The sequence below is a fragment of the Narcine bancroftii genome, chromosome 7 (assembly GCF_036971445.1).
Source record: "Narcine bancroftii isolate sNarBan1 chromosome 7, sNarBan1.hap1, whole genome shotgun sequence".
Lineage (NCBI taxonomy): Eukaryota > Metazoa > Chordata > Chondrichthyes > Torpediniformes > Narcinidae > Narcine > Narcine bancroftii.
The window spans coordinates 28,416,507-28,440,151 of NC_091475.1; the positions used below are offsets into that span (position 1 = coordinate 28,416,507).

The 23,645-nt window shown below is 37.2% G+C and overlaps 2 protein-coding genes across 5 annotated transcripts in view; one reads left to right on the plus strand and one right to left on the minus strand.

Moving 5' to 3' along the window:
* Nucleotides 1–22,898, minus strand: part of atg3 (autophagy related 3) — a 29,154-nt gene extending 6,256 nt beyond the window's left edge. The window contains exons 1-7 of the mRNA XM_069889286.1: nt 22,716–22,898; nt 21,324–21,365; nt 18,598–18,647; nt 13,225–13,295; nt 12,925–13,032; nt 10,265–10,402; nt 8,836–8,873 (exon numbers count right to left, since the gene is read on the minus strand). Coding sequence (XP_069745387.1) covers nt 8,836–8,873; nt 10,265–10,402; nt 12,925–13,032; nt 13,225–13,295; nt 18,598–18,647; nt 21,324–21,365; nt 22,716–22,787 — 519 coding nt within the window. The 5' untranslated portion in view covers nt 22,788–22,898. The remainder of the gene's footprint in view (nt 1–8,835; nt 8,874–10,264; nt 10,403–12,924; nt 13,033–13,224; nt 13,296–18,597; nt 18,648–21,323; nt 21,366–22,715) is intronic.
* An 18-nt stretch (nt 22,899–22,916) lies between these two features.
* Nucleotides 22,917–23,645, plus strand: part of slc35a5 (solute carrier family 35 member A5) — a 72,261-nt gene continuing 71,532 nt past the window's right edge. For all 4 annotated transcript variants that reach the window (XR_011341655.1, XR_011341656.1, XR_011341657.1 and 1 more), the window contains exon 1: nt 22,917–23,071. The gene's annotated coding sequence lies outside the window, so the exon portion shown is untranslated. The remainder of the gene's footprint in view (nt 23,072–23,645) is intronic.

The window sequence follows — 23,645 nt, forward strand, 5'->3', positions numbered from 1 at the left end:
GGCTCTCTTCCATTTTCCAAGTTAACATTATACTTTTTTGCTACTACTAAGGCTATCATAATGAATCTTTTTTGAGCTTTATCCATTTTGAGGCCCAATTCATTACTTCTTGTGTTACTTAAAAGAAAGATCTCTGGATTTTTTGGTATGTTATTTTTTGTGATTTTATTTAATATCTGGTTTAGATCTTCCCAAAACGTATTCACTTTCTTACATGCCCAAATTGCATGCATTGTTGTTCCCATTTCCTTCTTACAGCGAAAACATCTATCTGATAATCTTGGATCCCATTCTTTTAATTTTTAAGGAGTATAACCTGTTTAACCAATTATACTCTATCATGCGTAACCTTGTGTTTATTGTATTCTTCATAGTTCCAGAACATAACTTTTCCCAAGCTTCATTTTTTATCGTTTGTTTAAATCCCTTTCCCACTTTTGTTTGGGTTTATAGCTTATTTCATCATTTTCCTTATCTTGCATCTTAATGTACACGTTTGTTATAAATCTTTTAATTATCATTGTGTCTGTAATCACATATTCAAAGCTGCTTCCTTCTGGTAATCTCCATCTGTTTCCCAATTTATCCTTTAAATAAGCTTCCAGTTGGTGATATGCAAACATTGTACAATGAGTTATTCGATATTTGTACTTCAACTGTTCAAATGTTAATAAATTATTTCCCAAAAAACAATTTTCTATTCTTTTGATTCCTTTTCTCTCCCATTCTCTAAAGGAAAGGTTATCTATTGTAAAAGGGATTAATGGGTTTTGTATCAATAACAATTTTGGTATTTGGTAATTCCTTTTTTTCCTTTCTAAGTGGATCTTCTTCCATATATTAAGTAAATGATGCAATACCAGTGAGCTTTTATATTCCACCAGTTTTTCATCCCAATTATAAAGTAGATGTTCCAGTACCTTCTCCCCTATTTTATCTAGTTCACATCAGAGTATCTTAGTCCAGTCTGGTTTTTCCCTCGTCTGGTAAAAGTCTGATAAATACCTTAATTGTGCAGCTCTATAATAATTTTTAAAGTTTGGTAACTGCAAACCACCTTGGTTATACATCTCTGTTAATTTATCTAACGCTACCCTCAGTTTTCCCCCTTTCCACAAGAATTTCCTCATTATTCTCTTTAGTTCATTGAAGAATTTCCCTGTTAAGGGAATTGGTAACAATTGAAATAAGTATTGTATCCTTGGGAACACATTCAATTTACCCTCCCTATCAACATTAGTGGTAATTCTTTCCAAAGTTCTAAGTCTTCCTGCAATTTCTTTATTAGTGACTGATAATTTAGTTTGTACAAGTGGCTTAAGTTATTATCTAACCTGTTTGCCATTTAAATGGTGATTCTTTTTTAAATTCTGTATCATCCGCATTACTCATTGGCAACACTTCACTTTTATTTGCGTTGATCTTATACCCCAATATTTCTCCATATTCCTTCAATTTCTTATGTAATTCTTTTATTGATATCTCTGGTTCTGTTAGGTATACTATGATGTCACCTGCAAATAAGCTGATTTTATACTCCTTCTCCTTTATTTTTATCCCTTTTATTTTATTTTCTGTTCTTATCAGTTCTGCCAAGGGTTCTATTGCTAAGGCGAACAATGAGGAGGATAATGGACATCCCTGTCTAGTTGACCTACTTAATTTAAATTGGCTTGATACATATCCATTTACTGTTACTTTCACCAAAGGTCCATTATATAATGCTTTAATCCAATTAATATATTTTTCTGGTAGATTGAACCTCTGTAATACTTTAAATAAATAGTTCCACTCTACTCTGCAAAAGGGTTTTTATGCATCTAAAGCAACAGCCACTGTTGGTTTCTTATTTCCTTGAACTGCATGAATTAGATTAATAAGTTCACAGATATTATCCACTGTTCGTCTTTTCTTAATAAATCCAGTTTGATCTTGTTTTACTATTTTTGGTACACAATCGGCCAATCTGTTTGCTAATAATTTTGCTATTATCTTACAATCTGAGTTAAGTAACGATATTGGTCTATATGATGCTGTTGTTAATGGATCCTTCCCCGTCTTTGGTATTACTGTAATTATTGCTGTCTTACATGTATCTGGCAAGTTTTTTGTTTCTTCTATCTGGTTCATTACTTCCAGGAGAGGAGGAATTAATAACTCTTTAAATGTTTTATAGAATTCTATTGGAAATCCATCCTCTCCTGGTGTTTTATTGTTCAGCAGCTTTTTTAATATATCCTGTACTTCCTCGATTTCAAATGGTTTTATCAGTTTGTTTTGTTCCTCTTCTTGCAATTTCGGAAGTTCAATTTTAGTTAAAAACTCTTCTATTTTATCATCTTTCCCCTCGTTCTCAGTTTGGTGTAATTGTTCATAAAATTCCTTAAAAGTTTTCATTAATCTCTATTGATGTAATTTGTTTATCCTTTTTCCTTGACGCCAATACAGTTCTTTTAGCTTGTTCTGTTTTAAGTTGCCAGGCTAATATTTTATGTGTTTTTTCTCCCAGTTTGTAATACTTTTGCTTTGTTTTCATTATGTTCTTCTCCACCTTGTATGTTTTTATAATATTTCAGGTTTTTTTTGTCTGCCAATTCTCTTTTTCGTTATATCATCACTTTTTACTAGTTCCTTTCCTGTTCTTACTATCTCTCTTTCCAACTGCTCTATTTCCCGATTGTAGTCCTTTTTCATCTTAATTACATAACATTATCTGCCCTCTAATGAAGGCTTTCGTTGCGTCGCATAATATAAATTTGTCTTTCACTGATTCCGTGTTTATTTCAAAATATGTTTTAATTTGGCGTTCTTCAAATTCCTACCTTTTAAGTAGCATGGAGTTTAACCTCCATCTATATGTTCTTGGTGGGATGTCCTCCAGTTCCATTGCTAATAACAGGGGTGAATGATCAGATAGTAGTCTAGCTTTATACTCAGTTTTTCTAACTCTCCCTTGAATATGGGTTGACAACAAAAACATATCAATCCTTGAGTATGTTTTATGCCTACTTGAATAATATGAATATTCCTTCTCTCTTGTGTGTTACCTCCTCCATATATCCAAAAGTTTCATTTCCTGCATTGATTTAACCATACATTTGGCTACTTTATTCTTTTTGCTGGTCTTTTGTCCAGTTTTATCCAACATTGGATCCAAATTAAGGTTAAAATCCCCTCCTATCAATATATTTCCTTGTGTATCTGCAATCTTCAAAAAAAATCCTGCATAAACTTTTGATCCTCCTCATTAGGTGCATATATATTGAGCAAATTCCAAGATTCTGAGTATATTTGACACTTTATCATTACATACCTCCCTGCTGGATCTATTATTTCCTCATCTATTTTGATTGGTACATTTTTGTTAACTAATATGGTTACACCTCTAGCTTTTGAATTATCTGATGCTGCCGCTACATGTCCTACCCAGTCTCTCTTTAATTTGTTATGTTCCACTTCAGTTAGATGTGTTTCTTGCACAAATGCTATATCTATTTTTTCTTTTTTCGTAAATTTAATAGCCTCTTCCTTTTAATTTGGTTATGTATTCCATTAATGTTTATAGTCATATAGTACAACGTGGCCATTATATATATTGTTTACACCTCTTTTCCGCTTCCTCACCACCTCCATCCCCCTTTTTCCCATTTTGATCTCTCAGTTTTCCATTTTTAAACTCAATGTATGACAACACATTTAAAACATAAAATACTCCAACAATTCCCATACCCAATATTACCTTAACCCCAAATGACCCCCTCCCCTCTCTGAGTTGCCCCTTATCCCTTGCCGGGCAACCACAACTCCACTTTCCATTTGGATTGCGATCTTGCTCGCATTAACTGATTTTGCAGTGATGGTCATTCTCTCCCACCCCCCCCCCCCACCAACCCCTCCAGAAAACACTTTTTAAAAATCTTTCTTATTATTTATTTAGTTATTTCTATCTATTTATTTATTTATTTATTTATTTTTTACACACACACACACACAAATATAACAAAGCTCTCCCTTATTTTTCCCCTTCCTTCTTTCCCTTCTTTAGTTGTTTACATATACATTGTTTTTACATCTTTATATATACTTTATCACTGTTCTTTATTCTTATTACATCTCTTCATCTCTCCTTCTGTCCTGCAAATGCTCTGCGAATTCTTATGCTTTCTCCAGATAAGAGAACAGTCTGTTTTGCTTTCTGGGTATAAATATTTTAAGCACGGGTGGATGTCTTAACGTGAATTTATAACCTTTTTTCCATAGAATCGATTTTGCTGTATTAAACTCTTTCCTCTTCTTTAAGAGTTCAAAACTTATGTCTAGGTAAAAAAATATTTTTTGACCCTTGTATTCCAATGGTTTATTATCTTCTCTAACTTTATTCCTTGCCCGCTCCAATATATTTTCTCTTGTCGTATACCTCAAAAATTTTACTAAGATGGATCTTGGTTTTTGATGTGTCTGCGGTTTCAGAGCTAATGCCCTATGTGCCCTTTCTATTTCCATTTCTTCCTGCATTTCTGTCATTCCCAGGACCTTCGGGGTCCATCCTTTTATAAATTCCTTCATGTCTGTGCCTTCTTCACCCTCCTTCAGGCCCACTATTTTTATGTTGTTTCGCCTACTATAATTTTCCAACATATCAATTTTCTGAGATAACAACTCTTGTGTCTCTTTAATTTTTTTTGTCACTTTCTTCCAATTTTCCTCTTGTCATTTACTTCCATTTCTACAGCTGTTTCTCTTCCTTCCACATTTTCTACTCTTTTCCCTATTTCTGTCATGACCCATTCAAAACTTTGCATTTTATCTAATGTTCTTTTTATTTTTCTTTTAATTGCACTAAATTCTAATGACAACTATTCTTTTAATGCTCTCATTTGTTCTTCAAAAAAGGCTTTATCTATATTCTGTCCATCTGTTTTACCTTCTATTTCTCTGTGAAGATTTTGGTCTTCTTCCTCTTCTTCTGTGTCTGTACCTGTGTTTTTGTCTTCTTCTCTTCTTTGTATCTGTGTCTCTTCTGATTCTCCTGATGAGTTGCATGTATCACTTTTTCGGGCCTCTTCTTGTTGGGCCTCTTGTTGTTGATCCTCCCCTCCTGGGCTGCTCATCTGTTGGGCGTCCCTCAGTTGGTCGTGCCGTGGTTGCCCGCTCCTCGGCTGAGCCCCCCTCCCATCGGTGTTTCTTTTTACCTTTGACTGCGCACTTTTGTTTGGCTCAGAGAACCATTTTTGCAGTCCTCTGGTCGGGGGGGTTCTCGACTTTGCGGGGCCGGCACCAACCTCCCTGCTCCTTCGTGCAGGTAAGGCCTTCTTCTTTCTTTTCCGGTGACTTTTCTTCTTTTTCCCCGTAGTTTTTTACTTTTTCCTTCTTGGGTGCAACTTCTTTCTCTTCTCTGCAACTTTATCTTCTATTTCTTATACTTTATATTTGTTAAGCTTTGTCTTTTCTTGACATTTTTTTCTTTTTCTGGAGAGGGCTGGTTTTACCCTACTGGCCTCTACTCCATCACGTGATCTCCCCCCCCACCCCCCCAGATTTAGATTTTAACCTTATTTACTTTTAAGATCTAGGGATAGTTCCCTGGGTGGTATTAAGAAATTACGGGAACAAAGCTTTGAACAATCATTTGCTGAAACTATTTTGAAACATGTTCACTCATCTTCTTTGTACTAAGCATTCATTAATTCAAATTGTCCACTGAGCACACACACTTTTCTAAGGTTCAGTTACCTAAATTTTATCCTAATATTTCCCCCATGTGTTTTGGTGATGTAATTTTCTCTAATTTTTGGCGAGGTGTATTTTGCATCTTATTGTTAGTTATTAATATTAATTTGACTCCGGGCCCTTTCATTGCTAGAAGTGCCATTTTGCTTGGATGGAAAGATCACATCCCTCCCACTCACACTCAATGGTCGTTGGATGTGAGGGCATGTCTATCTCTAGAAAAAAATTAGGTGTTCTACTACTGCAATGAATCTTAACTTTCTTTTTGTGGTCCTTTTATTAATTACTTTCAAAATTTGTCAATTAATTATAGTTTTTGTTATTAGCAGTGGACTCCTTAACTTGGCCAGCAATCCTCAGAATGGGGTTTGATTTTTAGTTTAGGAGTATTTTATTTTCCCCTTTTACTCCCCCCCCCCACCATTGAATAACATGGGTTCATATGTACCTTGTTCATTGTTATTTGATACTTGAAACTTGCTACTAACTTACTTATTATCATATGTACCTATGTATTTTGCAAATGTTGAAACCAATAAACCTCTCGTTTCATTAATGCTACATTGTGATTTTGCTAAATTACCAAAGAACAACCAGTTTTACATCAACTAACTGTAAATGGACAGGTCCTTCTGATCCTTGACTTCAAAAAGAAAAATCTGAAGATACTCAAGGCATCAATTGGCAGAAATGTGGGATAGTGGATTTCTGTTTCCAATCACTCATGTTCATTAACTGCAAATCATCTAAAAATCTACTGTCACATTTGTAAAGCTACACATTTAAACATTATTGATAATTCTATATGACTTTTTAAAGTCCATATAAACAAAAAAAAACTTTAGATCTCTATAATATACTGCATTTTCTGAAGGCTCATCAGAAATTACCATCATTCACAGGTTTTTCTCATCAGAACACAAGCACACAGGTGGTCTTGGTCCAAATACCTCTCCTTATATCATATCATCCCAGCTGAATCTCCCAGCCTTTGCATCAGTGCATAACTCCTGTTCTCAGTGGTTGTGACAAGGCTGATAGGTGTTGCTACACTGACATGTGGAACCATTCAACAATGATGTTTTGCAAGACTTCAGATAACTTTCCTGAGATGGCCATTGGTTTGTCAGGTATTGTTTCCATTTTTAGATATCAATTTTTATTAGCAGCTGGTGTGCACTCTTCATAGTTTGGTTTGGTTAAAGAAGGAAGTCCAGGTGAGACCAAGAACTTTCACTGCATCAGCAACCCAGCCCATTATAGCATTGTTTCCATTGGATGGAAATTTGTGCAAGATGGAGCTTCTATTCCTCCAAAATGGAACCTGAAAATTTTAAAATTACAGTTGCTGCCCTGGTATTTATCAGGAGAAATTTTAAGAGTTGGTAGGATGGTTGGAAGGGGAAAAATTACAAAAGAAAAACATAGCATTGCTGGAGATTTGACACGCTCCCAACAGGAAAGCCAGGATTGAATGCCAGCAAGCCCAAGAGCAAGGACTTGATAGACGACAAGGCCATTTCAGGAATATGATCACTATATGATCAGAAATACCTTGCTCTGCACCTGGTTTCACCAAGAAGCCTGTGCACAGAAGCATATTGAAAGAAAGTGTCTCCTAAAACATGCTTAAAAAAGCAAAGGTTACCGAGAACCAGTCGTCAGTTGATTTTTACAAATGTCAACTAAGTTACCAATACAAATATTAAAGGCAGGAAGTTCAATGGGACTGGTAACATCAGACATCACTGTTTTTGTTTTGCGGTCAGATAAAAAAAATCCAGCTTTTTCTTGAACTAATTGCTTCATTTAGTACATATTGGCCAATATTGACCAGACTATTAACTGAATCTATTACACAATACCGGAGTAAGAGGAGTGAGTTAATAGCAATGATTTAACTGAATCTTTTCATTGCACTCCAAAATGATTTTAAGGGGAAAACATCTTTCAGGGTGGAATCTGCTGTTCCAGACCACAAGCTGTAGGTAGTTTAGAACTCATCACCGAGTTCAGGCCCAGAGGTCAAATATGAAGCAGTTGTGCATAAGCATCTGCCCACGAACATGGATGATTATCTAACCCATTCATTTGTCTAAATAGCCTTAGCTGTGAGAGAGAAAAGCTTGGTGATTTGTTTTAAATTCATTAAATGTGACAATGTTTCACATTTGTAAATATTCAAACACCAACACAATTTCACAGTCGGTAATATCTTGTGGTGCCATTTTACCAGCTTTGTCAAAGTTAGTTTCAGCCACTACCTAGCAGGATTTTTTTCTGTCTAACCCCACCTCCAGCCCATTTTATGACACTTCATCATGATGGAGGGGGACTTAGTGGAAAGAGCCTAGTCACATTTGCTCTGTCTATACCTCTCATAATTTTGTAAACCTCTATTAAATATCCTCATTCTTCTATGCTCCAAGGAATAAAGACTTAACCTGTTTAATCTTTCCTTGTAACTCAACTCCTGAAAACCTGGTAACATCCTAGTAAATCTTCTCTGCATTCTTTCAATCTTACTGATATCCTTTCTGTAGTTTGGCGATGAGAACTGGATACAATACTCCAAATATGGCCTTACCCATGTTTTATACAACCTTAGAATAAAATCCCAATCCCTGTATGCAATAATTTGATTTATGAAGGCCATGATGCCAATAACTTTCTTCACAACCTGTCTACCTGTGATGCCACTTTCAGGGAATTATATATCTGTATTCCAAGATCCCTTTGTTCATCTGCACTGCTCAATGCCCTACCATTTACTGATGGGATTTTAAAAAATCATTACTGTGGATATTATGCAGTGCTTAAGAGAGGTAGCAGGAAGATAAAGTAACAGTGGACAACTTGCTTGCTTGATAGATATGGACAGATACTTCAAGGCAATCTATTAAATTAGATTCTACACTATCATCTGCCTTATTTTCTGTGATGTTCTGTATTAATTTTGTATAAATGTCTTTCTTGTACTGTTTAGAAAATATTTTAAAATTTTGTTTTCCTGAACACTGAAGATAAACATACATTTCAAGTTTAAACAGATGAGAACAAATCAAAAATACTTCTATTCTAACATTCCATTAATTTACAACTTACATCATCTGCATCTTCTAACAACCCACTCTCTTCATAGGCTGCAAGAAATGAAATATTTAACAAAAACAAGCTAAATACATAATCGCATCAAGACATTGCTAGTTTGTTGAGTAATAACATTTTTCACAAAATTCTATTAGATTTTCTAATTCAGTAATGAAGTACATCTTGATCCATCTTCAGCATTCAACTACCTGCTGCAATTCTGAATATTATGAACCAATCAATTCACAATGAATAAAATTGACAGCTTAATGTCCCAAGTCAATGAACAAATGAAAGATTGCAGTGGGCCAATTTTTTGTTCTGGTTTCTTTTTGTAATTAGGACATATAGGGCTCCAAGAAGATGCAAAATCAAATTTGCAACATCGAAGCCAAGAACAGAATTCAATGATGATAATGTATCGTCCAGCCAAGTATCATCCATTCAATTGATTGTCCAAATCAATGCTGTTTTTAAAATGAAACTAAGATAACTGTGATGCCTTTGAGCTATGCAGAGAGTGGAACTTGGCTGCTTAAATTCAGGGCTGTTAGATTAATGACCTAGTGAGCAAGGCCAACTCCTTCAATTTGTATGGTTAAATAAACCTGGAATAAACCTCTAGCATCAGACCATTAAAAAAAAATCAATATTGACAAAAAAAATCTGATTCATTAATATTCTAATAAGGAAGGAAATCTGCCATTCTTATTCCATTTGGCCCAAACATGGCTCCAGATCTTTGGCAAGATGGCAATTTCTTAACTAGATTATGAATTACTAACGTTTTTTAAAAAAAAACTAAAAAGTTATGAGTAAATCCAGATAAACCCCTTCATTTGCCATGTGTGACATAATATACCGGAGATCCCGGTAAATCCTCCTGAAACATTGGAAGCACTGTCCTGGAGAATACTCAAGCGATATGAACATACTCACAGAATCATACATTTTAGCCAACATCTTCTATTAATAGATAGTGCTGAATGTTTCTCTCTAAATAACAAGTGGACATCATCCAGCATCAGTTGATTACTACCTTTTGCCTTCCATAGCTGACAAATTAGTACCCCTACCACTGAGGGTACCACAAGCACCTGTGAGGCTGATAGCACTTAAGAGGATCAAGAGAAAGGAATGTCAACAAGTCCAGCATCAACTTTGGGAAGAGAGATATTAAGAAAAAAGCACCAGCAAGAGTGGGAGTGGACATTTTGAGAAAGGCGTGGATTTCAAAGTGCCACAGTTGAGGTCAAAGTGTGGGCTTTTGAAAGTATCAGGCTTCAGTGCAGAGGACAAGCTGTGATATAGTTACATTTGTTTTCTCTTTTTTCTGAGTCAAAGGGATTGGGATAAAATATTGGTGGTACAGTAAATAAATTAGAATAAACACTGATGTAGTGTTGAATGTGACAAGTGAATATGAGCACAATTATAGATTAACCTTCCATGTCAGCTGCTTCTCCTTCATCATCACCTTCTTCATTATCGTCCACATAAACAGAGCTGCTTCCTATACACTTTGAGTTATCTTTACTTTCTACAGAAATCTCTGTAACAGATTCTGTCAATCCAGCGACACCTGCCAATGGAAAGAAACAAAAGAAAGATAGACAAACTTAGTTGCGATCTCCTAAGATTTTCTACTCTCCAGGATGTAAAATCAGCAAACTTCAAATATCATAATATAATGAAGCAGAAATGAACTGTGTAAAGATATGTTGCTGATCTGGGAGACAGGCCTCAGGACTGACTGCTTGAAACCTGGTGGTCTCTCCTGCAGCACAGCTGAGGCAGTGAGACTCAAGAAAGTCAATGCCATTGAAATGCAACAGATTTTGTTTGGTTGGTGTGGCAGTTAACACAATGCCAGCGATTGGGACTGGAAATGGGTTCAAAACCCGTGCTGTCTGTAAGGAGTTTGAAATGTGACGGGCCCAGAGGACCCCAAAACCCAGCAGCAATAGAAATTCACCAAGACAAATGGTTAAACAAAAGTTCCTTTTAATTATCTTTAAACATGAAAACAGGATCAAACTCTAAAGTATTACTATTAACTTAACCCCCTTCTAATTCTTAGCGCATGTGTATGTAATACATGTATAAGTTCAGAAAAGTTCTTTGATTCACAGTTCAATCTCACTTCTCACTCCTCCAAGTTCACTGGTATCATTGTGCACAGAATTTAACACTGATGAATCTTCATCAGGCTTTGGTGCTTGAGAGGTAAATGGTTACCACTCCAGAAGGTTCTTGTTGGTTTTCAGAGAGAGATTTGTTGCTCGTTGGACCCCTCTGATCAGCCATTTTAGTGTCTTGCTGAAGAAACTTGCCCGATCAGGGTTTTCCAAATGATAATCTCTTTCTTTCAGGTTATCACAGAGTTCCTTTTCTGTTTCCCTTATCTCAGACAAACCACTATACAGCCATCCATCTCCTCTTGTATGGACCACAAGGGCTTTGAACAGGCTGAACCAAGAACTCACAACCCATCTTCAAAATGGGATTTTTCCACAAGCTTGCCAGCTTGTCCTGTTCCAGTCCTTGATGCTGCTGCTGAACTGCAGAACTGAACTCTCTCTCTCTCTCTCTGAGTGAAAAGTCTGTTTGATTCTCTCTGCTTGCAAAACCACATGACCTTCCTAGAAAAGCAAACTGCATTCAGACTGCTGCTCCAGACCCAATCTTCTGAGTCTGTTCATCTTTCCAAAACAATAATCCATTACTCCACAGCATGTCCAATTAACACCTACTTGTGAAGTCCTTATAGGCATTCCTCAAAGTTTTGGCAAAGGCACTCAGAATCAGGACTGTCTGGCTTGAGCAGAGCTCCGGCATTTTAAATGAGATCTATTTTGAATGTTTGTATCTGTAGGTGACCTAACTAAAAACTCCACAATCTAGCTTCCAAAAACATATCTATACATAAATATAACATTTAACATAATCTCTCACAGCATGTTCTCCCCATGTCTGCATAGGTTTTCTCTGGGGGCTCTGGTTTCCTTCCACCCTTCAAAAATATACCAGGGATTAATGGGGTGTAATTGGGGCAGCCAGATTCGAAGTGCTGAATTGGCCTGTTACAGTGCTGTATGTCTAAATTTAAATTTTAAAAATGTAAGTGGCAAGTTGATTAAACATGAATCTGGCCCAGTTTAAATGCAGACAGGAAATGCTACTTTACAGAGGTATCTAGATGCTTACCAAACACAGAACACAGGAAGATGTGAATAGTGAGCAGATCAAATGAAATGTTAAAATTTATGACAAGGCATGCAAATCTTGCTCCGGAAACTCATCCGGAAGACTGCATACAGTTTATATACCTGGAATGAAGGGATGTCTTGGGGAGAAATACGACAAGGCTAGTACCAAATTGACAGGAGCTTTAAAGAATAGGTGATCTTAATGAAGCAAAGGTTGTGAGGGGGGGAAAAACAGATGGATTAGATGCTGAGAGGATGTTTTACCTTTTTGGGAAAATAGAGGATAAGGAGTCATTTTAAGACAAAATGATGTCACGCAATTAAGACACATGAAAGAAGGATCAACTCCAAGACGATCATGAAGCTTTAGAATTCTCTGTAGTAGAGAGCTGTGGAGATGAAGCCATTGAATAATTTGAAGGCAAATTTTATAGGAAGGTTATGGAGGACAAGCAGAAAAATGGAGTTGTGGCCAAGGTTATACCAGCAGATAAATTACTAAATGACACTGCGGATTTGAGGGCCAAGTCCTGCTCCAATATACTTTAAATTAAAAATGAACAATTTAATAGATAATTATCTGCTTAGCCAGACATGCGTTAAGAAAAATTAGATAGAGGAGAGTGATCAGAATCTCTTTTGTGGTTTAGTTACAAATTCTTTTCATCACAAGGCATTCATTTTGTTCACTCTGTTCAGCCATTGGTTAATACCAAGCACTTTCCTGATAAATTCAGATATGCTACCCTGGCATCCATAAAGAAAATAGAACAAAAGTGCAGACACCTTATGTTCTAAAGCAAAAATTGAAACTGTGAATTAGACTTCAAGGCTAGGAATAAGGTGGAAATAGAGTCAATCTTTCTTTAAAAATTTGCATTTCCTCTGCTAATACCTGAGTTATGGTATGTATCGACCCAGCCACCATCACCATCATCTTCTTCAATGACGGCTTCAAATTCATCAGAATATTCCATCTGTTTGCAACGCTTATAGCAGGGAACTGAAGGAAAAACCAGTAGCATTATTATTTAACAAAAATGTTACCCATTTTTCAGCAGTATTGGAGTTTATGGTAAGTGAAACATGTGGAATCAAATATAATATTCAATGAAATTTTAAAATTACCAGAAACAAGAGTTTAAAATTATTTTTTATGACTGACTTCAAAATAATCTTCAAGAAAAACTCCTACCATTTCTAGTCAGCAGAAATTGCTTTTCCTTGGGTAAGTAGGGCTTGACTTTGGGGTCTTCTCCTGTTCCCCTGAAAATACAAAACAAATTTGATGTTTGCGCTTTGATTTCTCATTTAAAATGCTAGTATGCTTTAACTGCATCTTAATTTAAAAATAAATCCCAAATGTTAGCTGTTTTCATGTTTTCAACCTCAAATGCAGATTGTTAGGACTACTCGGTAGCAAAATTGATGCCCCAGCTGAGAGGTCTGGCTAGAGCAGTGGTTCTCAACCTTTTTCTTTCCACTTTCGTAGCACTTTAAGTAAATCCCTAGGCCATCGGCGCTCTGTGATTAGTAAGGGATTGCTGAAGGTGGGATGTGAGTGGGAAGGGAAGGTTGAGAATCACTGCTCTAGACCCAAATATTATGGAAATATTTTCCTTGAGAAAAATTATCATTGACCCATTTCCTTTGGAGTTAAGAACCGGGCACATAATAAGATACCATTAAAACAATGGTTTTCAAACTTTTCCTTCCCACCCACATATCACCTTAAGCAATCCCTTACTAATCACAGAGCACATGGCTTAGGGAATCTTAAAGTGGTATGTGAGTGGAAAGAAAAAGCTTGAGAAACACTGGGGTAGAGAGTTGTCAGACCTTCTGGTACTTAGCAGAAGGCTGTGGGCTCCCCTTTGAAGCTACCTGGAATTTTCTCTATTATAATTGGGCAAACCATTTAATTAATAACAAAGAATGTGACAGAATGAAAATAAATGAGCAAGAAGTACTAATTGTTCAAGATTTTAAACACATGCAGAGTGAGCAAAAAAAAAAGTAGAGAGCCAGCAATAAAGGAAAATACAATAGAGATTCTGGGCAGACCAAAAATTGATAAATTGGAGAACCAGTTTATCTACATGTATTTAAAGTATATAAATCATCTGATTCAGATGATTGCAGGAGACAAAAGAAAAAATTTCAAAGGTCCTGGTTCCCCAAAACCCCATAGATTTAGGGGTGGTTTTCAAGGAGTGAAAAACTACAAATGCTGTAGCTTTGTTCAAAAAAGGTCTTGGGATAAGCTCACCAACTACAGACTCTGTTAATTTCAGTGTCTGAGATGGTTCAAGAAACCATAAACAGGGACAGAATTAGTAGCCATTGTGGCAGCGCACATCTCTCGTGACAAATCGGCCCCGCTTGTATCGCCGCGCCAGTAGGGCAGTCGTGGGAAGATGGCAGCGTCGGGGGACCTCAGAGCCTCGCGGCTTAGGCCAAAGTGTGCGCCTCGAGCGAACGTGATGACGGCACCGCCAGCATGGGGGCAGAGCTCACACCGCCCTTAAAGGGCACGTGCGAAGTTTCAATAAATAGTTCAGCTGAAACCTCCACTGTGTTTGTGTGTGTGTAGCAACCGCTTCACCATGTGAATAAATGTGGATTGATTGCATGGAGAACAGAGGAATGACAAGAGTGAAGGTACGGTCGCTTTAGGATAAAGGAGTCTGAGGAGGTAGGGGAGGGCCTAAAGCACTTCAGTATTCACCATAGAGAGAGAGACACGCTCATGTGGTGGATCATGTTGAGGTTAGGAAATAGGAAGGACTGGATCTTCTCAAAAACAATGGGATTGATAAGTCCCCAGGACCAGATGAGATATACCACAGATTACTACAGAAGCAAGGGAAGAGATTACTGGAGGTTTGACAATTATCTTTGCACCCTTCCTGGCAACAGAGGTGGTACTGGAGAATTGGAGAATGGCAAATGTGGTCCCCTTGTTTAAAAAAACGTAATAGGAAGAATCCAGGGAATTACAGACCAATGTGTCTTGTGTCAGTGGTGGGCAAACTATTGGAGATATTCTTAAGGACAGGATTTACAACTACTTAGAGAAATACAGTTTTCTCGAAGGTAGTCAGCATGGCTTTGCAAGAAGTCATGTATCAAAAATCTAATTGAGTGTTTTGAGGAAGGAACAAAAGAAATTGATGAAGGAAGGGTTGGTGGTCATGGATTTTAGTAAGGTACTTGAAAAGACTGCCATGGGAGAGTCATTCATTAAATCATGAGACATGGGTCCTTGGCTGTGTGGATTCAGAATTGACTTGCCTGTAGAAAGCAGAACATTTTCTGCCTGGTGGTCAGTGACTAGTGGAATTCCACAGGGATCTGTTCTGGAATTCCTGCTCTTTGTGCTTTTTATAAATAACCTGGATGAAGAAGTAGAGGGATGGGTCAATAAGTTTGCAGATGACACAAAGGTTGGAGGTGCTGTGAACAGTGTAGAAGATTGTCATAGTTTATAAAAGGATATAGACAGGATGCAGAGTTGAGTGGAAAAGTGACAGTTGGAGATCAATATGGACAAGTGTAAAATGATGCACTTTGGAAGGTCAAACCTGAAGGCAGAGTTAATGGTTAATGACAGGATTCTTAACAGTGTGAAAGAACAGAGGGACTTTGGGGTCCAAATCAATATATCTCTTAAGGTTGCCATTCAAGTTGATAGGGTGATTAAGAAGGCTCATAGTATTCTGGCCTTTATTAGTCAGGGGATTTAGATCAAGAGTCATGAGGTAATAATGCAGCTCTATAAAACTCTGGTTAGCCACAGTGTTTACTGTGGCTCAGTTCTAGTCGCCTCATTTCAGAAAGGACATGAAAGCTATGGAGAGGGTGCATAGGAGATGTTGCCTAGAGGTGGGGTTATTCCCTTTGGAGCTAAGGAGGACGAAAGGCAACTGAGAGGTCTACAAAATTATGAGAGGCATAGATAGGGTGGACAGTCAGCATCTTTTTACCCAGTGCAGAAGCAGCAAACACCAGAGGATATCTGTACAAGGTGAGGAGAAGAAGATTTATGAGACACATCAGGGGAAAGTGCTTTTTTCAAATAAACACAGACTACAGTGGTAGTTGCATAATCTATTTTAACATTTAAGGAAAATTTGGAGAGGTATGGAGGGCTATGGATTGAGTGCAGGTCAGAGGGACGAGGCAAGAAAAGTGGTTTGGGACAGACTAGAGGAGCTGAAGTGGTCCATTTCTCTGCTGTAATTGTTCTATGGTTCTAAGTTACGAGTGCCTAGAATGCATTGCCAGATGTGGTGGTGGAAGCTGGTAACAATAGGGGCATTTAAGAGACTCTGAGCCAGGCACAGAGATGCAAGAAAAATAGAGGGCTATGGGTTTGAGGTAGGGAAGGTTTAGTTTGTAGAGTAGGCTTCTATGGGTCGGCACAACATCTTGGGCTGAAGGGCCTATTATGTTTTATGTTCTATGATTAGAGAAAACTAGTTTAATCACAGGCAAATCCTGTTTAACTACTGAGAAGTTTCTTTTGACAGATGCAAGAATTAGTGAAAGAAATATGGTTAGTGTGTTACATTATGGACTTCCAAAGGGGTCTTAAAATAGATGTTTTCAAGGTTGAAGGCAATTGGTGTAAAAGCAGCTCCAGTAGCATGGATAGAATAATGGCTATCAGTAAAAGTGACAGACTGGTTTCTGGACTGAAAGCGAAGCTCCTGAGGAATCATACTAAAACCATTGTTGTCCTTAATGAACATTAATAAATTAAAATAATGCGTGTAAATCATGATTTCAAAGTTTTCAGATGACACAAAAATTCTAAGAGGAGTAAACTGTGAGGAATGTAATAAACTTCAAGGAAACAAACAGGTTAGTGAAATGGACAAATGGTGGCAGTTGAAACTTAATGTCAAGAAATGCAGAGTTACAACTTAGTTTTAAGTATGAGACAATATAAACGAGAACACAATTCTAAAACAAATAAAATAACAGCAAGATCTAGATTTATATGCTCATAATGAGAACAAGAAAATGGGTTCAAAATTTTAAAAAGAACCTGGTCTTCAAAATGGAGACAGAGACAGAACTTTTTTGGAAGCACTTGTTTAGCCATAACTGAATTACTGTGTCCACATGTGTGTGTCATCCAGAAGGAAAAGTGTGATGACTTTGGGCAGGGTGCAGCAGATTAGTCAAATGATTTCAGAGATGAAGGATTTTAGTTAGAATAGAGAAAATGGGATTGCTTTCACAGGAGCAGAGGAGGTTGGGAAGATAGAGGTATTAACATTGTGAATATTGAAGGTAGATTCAATTGATGCAAGGCTCTGGAAAGGGAGCAGTAAAGAGGATGAAATATGTTGCCCTTCCATATAGCTAGTGTGGACACTAAGGACTCAATATTCTCTTTGTACCTTGTAGCCCTTCTGTAATTCCCAGAAAACAAACAGCAAATAAAAATTAAAAGTAAATATGGGTCTCTTCAAGGCATAGATAAGAAAAATTATGCTAAGGAAATGGCTGATCGCTTAAACATTATTAAATATGTTTGCACTGAATAGAGTAAGGAATATATTGTTAAATGAGAGAAACAGGGCTGTAATGAATGAGAAATGAAGGGGACAATATTAATAAAGATTTAAGTTCCAGAAAAGACAATGGTTTATATTAGATGCTCTATATCTAAAGATTCCTTAAAAACCTTCTAAAATTCACCAGAATCTGGAATTTAATGCCTTTGCTTAGCAAACAGGAGACAAAATGTTGTAGACTAATTAGCTTAACATCAAGCACCAGGACAATGCCAAATCCAGAATTAAGTAGGAGGCGAAGGTGTTCTTAGAAACTCACAATAATGCAAAGTCAATAAGGGTTTTAAAAGGGCCAAGTATATTTAACCTCAAGGGTTATTTAAAAATGTAATTAAATGAATATCATTGCTTTTTGAACATCTACAAATAGTTCACCATAAAAGATCATTACAAACAATAAGCTGGAGGAAATCTAGATAAAGGATTGGTTAAAGGACAAAATAAAAATAGGAATTGATGAGTGCAATACTCAAACATGCTGGAGAAACACAGCAGGTCATGCAGCAACCATGAGAGGTAAAGGGTAACCTGGCAAACAGCCCACAGTAAAAGATGTTGGCTGCTAAAGTAAAAGCCTGCAGAATATGAAGAACATTGTAATAACAAATTAGTGTATGCCACATAAAGCTAAGGTGTGATTGACTACCTTGATCAGCTAACATGCAAATAAGGAATTGAGTAACATGTGATGGGTCACTTATTTCTGTAAATTATGGTCAGGAATTAGCAGATCAGTGATGGGGCCATTTGCGCAGCAAGTACGATTGGAAACAAGCATCAGTTGTCAGAGTCTTATTGTTAGGAGATCACTGCAGGTTGGTTCGGAGCATGGCTTACATGAAGCATAAACACTGGTATAAAACTTGGGCCAGTTTTTGTGCTGTAACACAATTCAAATCCAAAATTATTTTACTTATAATAGATATAGATTTAAATTCTTAATTATTAATCTAACATTTCTCAGTCTGTTATTCACTTACCATTGCCATGTAGGACAATGATGGACCAAATGATCTCCTGCCACTACAAACTGCAAAACGTGAAAGGAAGAAGATACTTAATAAATTACAAAGAATAGAAAAGTGGGAGATACTCAGCAAATCAGGCAGCATTTGTGAACAGAACCTTTATTTTCTTTGCTTCTCTAGAACAAGTGGTGCTTTGAAATATAAGATTTCTGTAAATGTTGCAAAGGCTGTGGACTTGTGTTTAATTTGATGGCCAAATTAAATTTGACTATTGGTCGACAGACTTTTGAATGTAGCACAAGTCACATCATCCATTTAATAGAAACTTGCAAGGACATATTAACAAAAGCTGCCTACCTATAGTATACATCGCCACCTTTGAATAACGTGCAAGACAAACCTATGTTTTTATATTTTCGCAACATAAAAATGTATTGATTATAAATGCAAAGCTTTGCCTGCATTAGTGTGAGCCATGTAGGTACTAAACTTCATTTAAAGTGTCTGGGTCTGACTCTTTAAACATTTATTTACAAAGTGTTCAATAAAACAAGTTTTCCCTAAAAATCTAGACTATAATGATCGATTTCTTCAGATTCTAATCAAGCAAAATTCAATTGCCCATGCTCACAATAATTTATTTTTCTTTTTAAAAAGTATTTTTATTGAGTTTAATAAAAAACCTATATACATAATAATCTAGTAAATGACATAAACCACATCATAGACATATATACATAAATTGTAAATAAAAAACCTAACCACAATTCTTTTTTAATTTAATCTTATCCAAAAATATATATCTAATATTGGATTGAATTAACCATTAACATTCTTCATAATAAAGATAATATTGAAAAGAAAAAGAGAAAAAAAAGATCCCCCCCCCCCAGTAGGGAGAGTAAAAATAAACCTGAAACAAAAATATACTTTCTTTTAAATTAATAAATAAAATTCGGGAATTTAGCCTTCTCAGACCTTATATTCATCTTCTATAATCTCAATGTTTACAATTCTCAATTAAACACACATTTATGTCTAAAAAAAAGAAAAAATCTTTATAATCAAACCCTTCCCTCTAAATAAGATGATTTTATACAAATAATAAACATATGAATGAATAACAACTTCCAGAAACCAGACAATGCATCTCTGAAGTATCCAAACAACTTAATTGTTTAAATTGTGATAGTAATCCATGAATGGGCTCCACATCTTATGAAAATTAAACTTTACATTTTTATTATTGTATCTGATTTTTTTTCTAAAAAGACATAATATCATGTAACCACAATCATTTCATGGTAAATTTGTTCCAAACATTTAACTGAACTTTTCCCAACATCAGAGACTTCTAACCACCAGGGTACTACTTGTGCCAAATCTCCTGGGTCCCCAACACACCAACTTCTTTCCTGGAATCTTATCAAAGTGACCATATCTTGCAAATCACTTTAGTGAATGTGGGAGCTCTCTCCCTCTTCCCTGTAGCCCTCATCTCTTCCATAGTATCTGAGGAGGCAAGCCTTCTCAGATTGCTGTCAATAAAAGCTTTAGGAGTTTGGCTAAATTGAGAGTAACCCCTTCAGGAATTCCACATGTCCTATTTTAATACTAGATTCTGGGTGCAAACCTCCCCAATGCTGGTTCACATTTAATTTTGGCTTTTAGATTTTTTTCTCCGACAAACCCAATCTGGTGTCAGCATTAAATGCAATAATGTTTTGGAGGACCAACATGAGGTTCAATCCAATTTTTAGGTAATCTTCTTCTGAGAATTATTCAAAATATAACAGACAGATTTGAATTAGATTCTTGAATTAGAAGAAATATCATTAGGTCAGCAATCAAATGATGCAGTTTGTGTTGATTTACTGAATGCACTCAGACTATAAAAATGAAAGGGAAATTGTTAAAAGGATTTTGTGTTGATACACTGAATGTACTCATTATATAAATAAAGGGAATTGATGAAAGAAAATTAATTTTAATCAACCAAACATCTGCTGGATAATTCAATGGGTCAAGAGCAGAGAGCATCCAATCAAAGACTTGAAGAAATATTCAATATAAAAGAAGAACAATTATATTTTGGTGTGTTACTCAAGCAACCTGCATGAAATATATTTTCTATATCATTTAATTGAGAATTAGTCTCTGATGAGAATCTGACCAATTATTCAAATGTTCCATGCTGTTATTCTGGCTCCACATTTCAACAATTAACTTCATTCTTAAACCCATCCATTTCTTTCAAGTAGTTTTCCATCTTACCTCAAAATAATATCTTTGTGGCACACCCCAATCTCTACTGCACCTTGGAATAAATATGTATTATCTTTTCGACCACTGTTGTTAAGCTAGTTGATTGTTCTAGAGTTTTAACACCATTTTAAAATTGTGCTGTACTTTAGCATTATTCCCTTTTCTAATGTTTTTAATATTACTTGCATTTTTTTAACATTTATATCTACACTAAAAGATAATTTTAAATCCAAGACTTAGTCAATACCTCAAACTGGATTAATAAAGGACTGCTCCATGCCTACTTTCTACTGATAAACTTAACATCTTTTCAATATATCAGACAAGATTTACAACATGCAAGATTTACAACATGCACGTGTCACAAACAAATTTCAAATCAAATGCACCTTGACTCAGTTGATTTGCACTAATATTTTGTGCAAAAACTTCCACCCAAATCAAATGCATGGATCTGCATCAAAACAACTCACCTCCTCGGGGGTAATTACTCCAGTTTCTTTAAATTTTGACTCCTGCATTGAATAAAGGGAATCAGAGTAAACTTTAATGTAGGAAAAGAAGGTCGTTTTTTATTAATTAAACCATTCTGCTTTCTATGCTTTGGGTAATAATAGGTCTGGGGTTCACTGCCTCATTATAGGGTAATAGTGTAAACAAAATATACAAGGGGTTAAATAATGATGTCCAAAAACGACTGATTTCCATCTTGAATGTAATCAGTACCCAAGCCACACACTATACTTGTGCAAATATTCATTGTTATGGAGGGCAGTTTTTTTTAAGACTAAACCAATTGAGTGCCTCAGGTACTAGGTACTAATATACACAAATGATTTGGACAAGGATGTTTGTGGCATAGTAAGCATGCTAATGGCAGACAGTACAGTGAAGAAGATATCCTGAGTTTGCAATAGGATCTCAATCAAATGGGGAATGGGCTAAGAAATGGCAGATGCAGTTCAACTTAGAAGTGCAAGTTGCTGCATTTGGGTAAAATCAAACCAGGGCAGGAGAGTCTGTTAACAGCAATGGCCTAAGAATGTTGGGGTGCAGAGAGAGCTTGAGATGTCGGGACATAGGTCTTTAAAGATGGCTGCACAGGTAGACAAAGAGTGTTTGGAACACTTGCCTTAGTCAGCAGGTCACTGAATACAAGGGTTAGGATGTTATGTTTAAGTGATGCAAGTTGTTCATGAGGGGACAAAAGGGATTTCCTGGAGAGGGTCTAACTGGTATCTCTGAGTCAGCACAAATACAAATCACTAAATAGTCTCAGTTTGCACAGTATTGTACAATTCCTTTAACTGTAGGTCAAAATTAATTAGCAACTAATCTGCTGTTACTGCAGCAGTAATCAATTTCATTCTGGAATTCAAATCACTTTCCATCCACAAGGGGCCTCTCAAAGCAACCCAGGTTCGATGTAGCAGGATTCTCATCACAAGGTGGTCAAGCTGAATTTGGAATTTTACTTTGCATTTTAAACTAAACGCCGCGCATTTTTAACTTTTAAATTACACTATTTGGGAGCCACAGTAAGTAAGCCCTTTCTAAGATTTATGCTGTGAAGAATTTTTTTAGGATGTGAAAATTGGGGAAAAAAACTGTTGCATCAAGAAAAATAAAAGTCACCAATCTTGGTTCATTGAACAAATCAGCGCCAGGGCAATCAAAGTTGAAGTTAGAAGAAGTATTCTGTTAGATCCTGTCATTCTGTGTTTAAGTCAGGCATTGCCTGGAAAGTCAATCCCTTCATCTGCTGACAGTGAAGCCGCCACTCACTCAGCACACGGTGAAGGGAGGGTCATTCCTGTCACTGGCATCAGAGTAACCACGGGCCTTCACAAATCACACTCCCTCACCTTAAGTACAGGCGTCAAGAACTCTGCCACGCCAAGCGCAGTGCCTTTAACAGTGTTAATGACGTTCTGCATCTCGTTCACCTGCTCGGACCGAGCGTGCGGCCGTGACCGCCCGCCAGCAGTTGCCTGCGCCCTTCTCCTCCGCTGGGCTCCCTCTGCCGTCCCTCGGCTTCCGCAACCCCACTCACGCATGCGCGCGACGCGAACGAAAACAACCGGTTCCAGCGGGGCCCGGGAGTGCGCATGTGCTGAGCGTTGCCGACCAGGAGGGGAGAGAAGTGACGGTGGTCACGGGCATTAAGGAAAGAAATGCGAGGAATTGGAGGGTGGGAACGGTTCCATTCAAGGACTTTCAGGTGCGTTGGGCTGTTGTGGGGGGTGGGTTATGTTTGACTTCGGGCGGAAGTTGCTACCTCTGGAGTAACTTGGGAGGCCTGCCATCCATGGAGCAGGCTGGCAGGTGGAGGATCTTGGCCAACGGTCACTGCTCAGCAATGAAGGATGAGTTAGTGGTAAAAGAAACCGATAAGATCAAGGGGAGGAGGAGGAGGAGGAGAGAGAGAGAGAGAAGGAGGAGGAGAGAGAGAGAGAAGGAGCAGGAGAGAGAGAGAGAGAGAGGGGGAGAGAGAGAGAAGGAGGAGAGAGAGAGAGAAGGAGGAGGAGAGAGAGAAGGAGGAGGAGAGAGAGAGGAGGAGGAGAGAGAGAGGGAGGAGAGAGAGAGGGAGGAGGAGAGAGAGAAGGAGGAGAGAGAGAGAGAAGGAGGAGAGAGAGAGGAGGAGGAGAGAGAGAGAGAAGGAGGAGGAGAGAGAGAGAGAAGGAGGAGGAGAGAGAGAGAGAAGGAGGAGGAGAGAGAGAGAGAAGGAGGAGGAGAGAGAGAGAGAAGGAGGAGGAGAGAGAGAGAGAAGGAGGAGAGAGAGAGAGAGAGGAGGA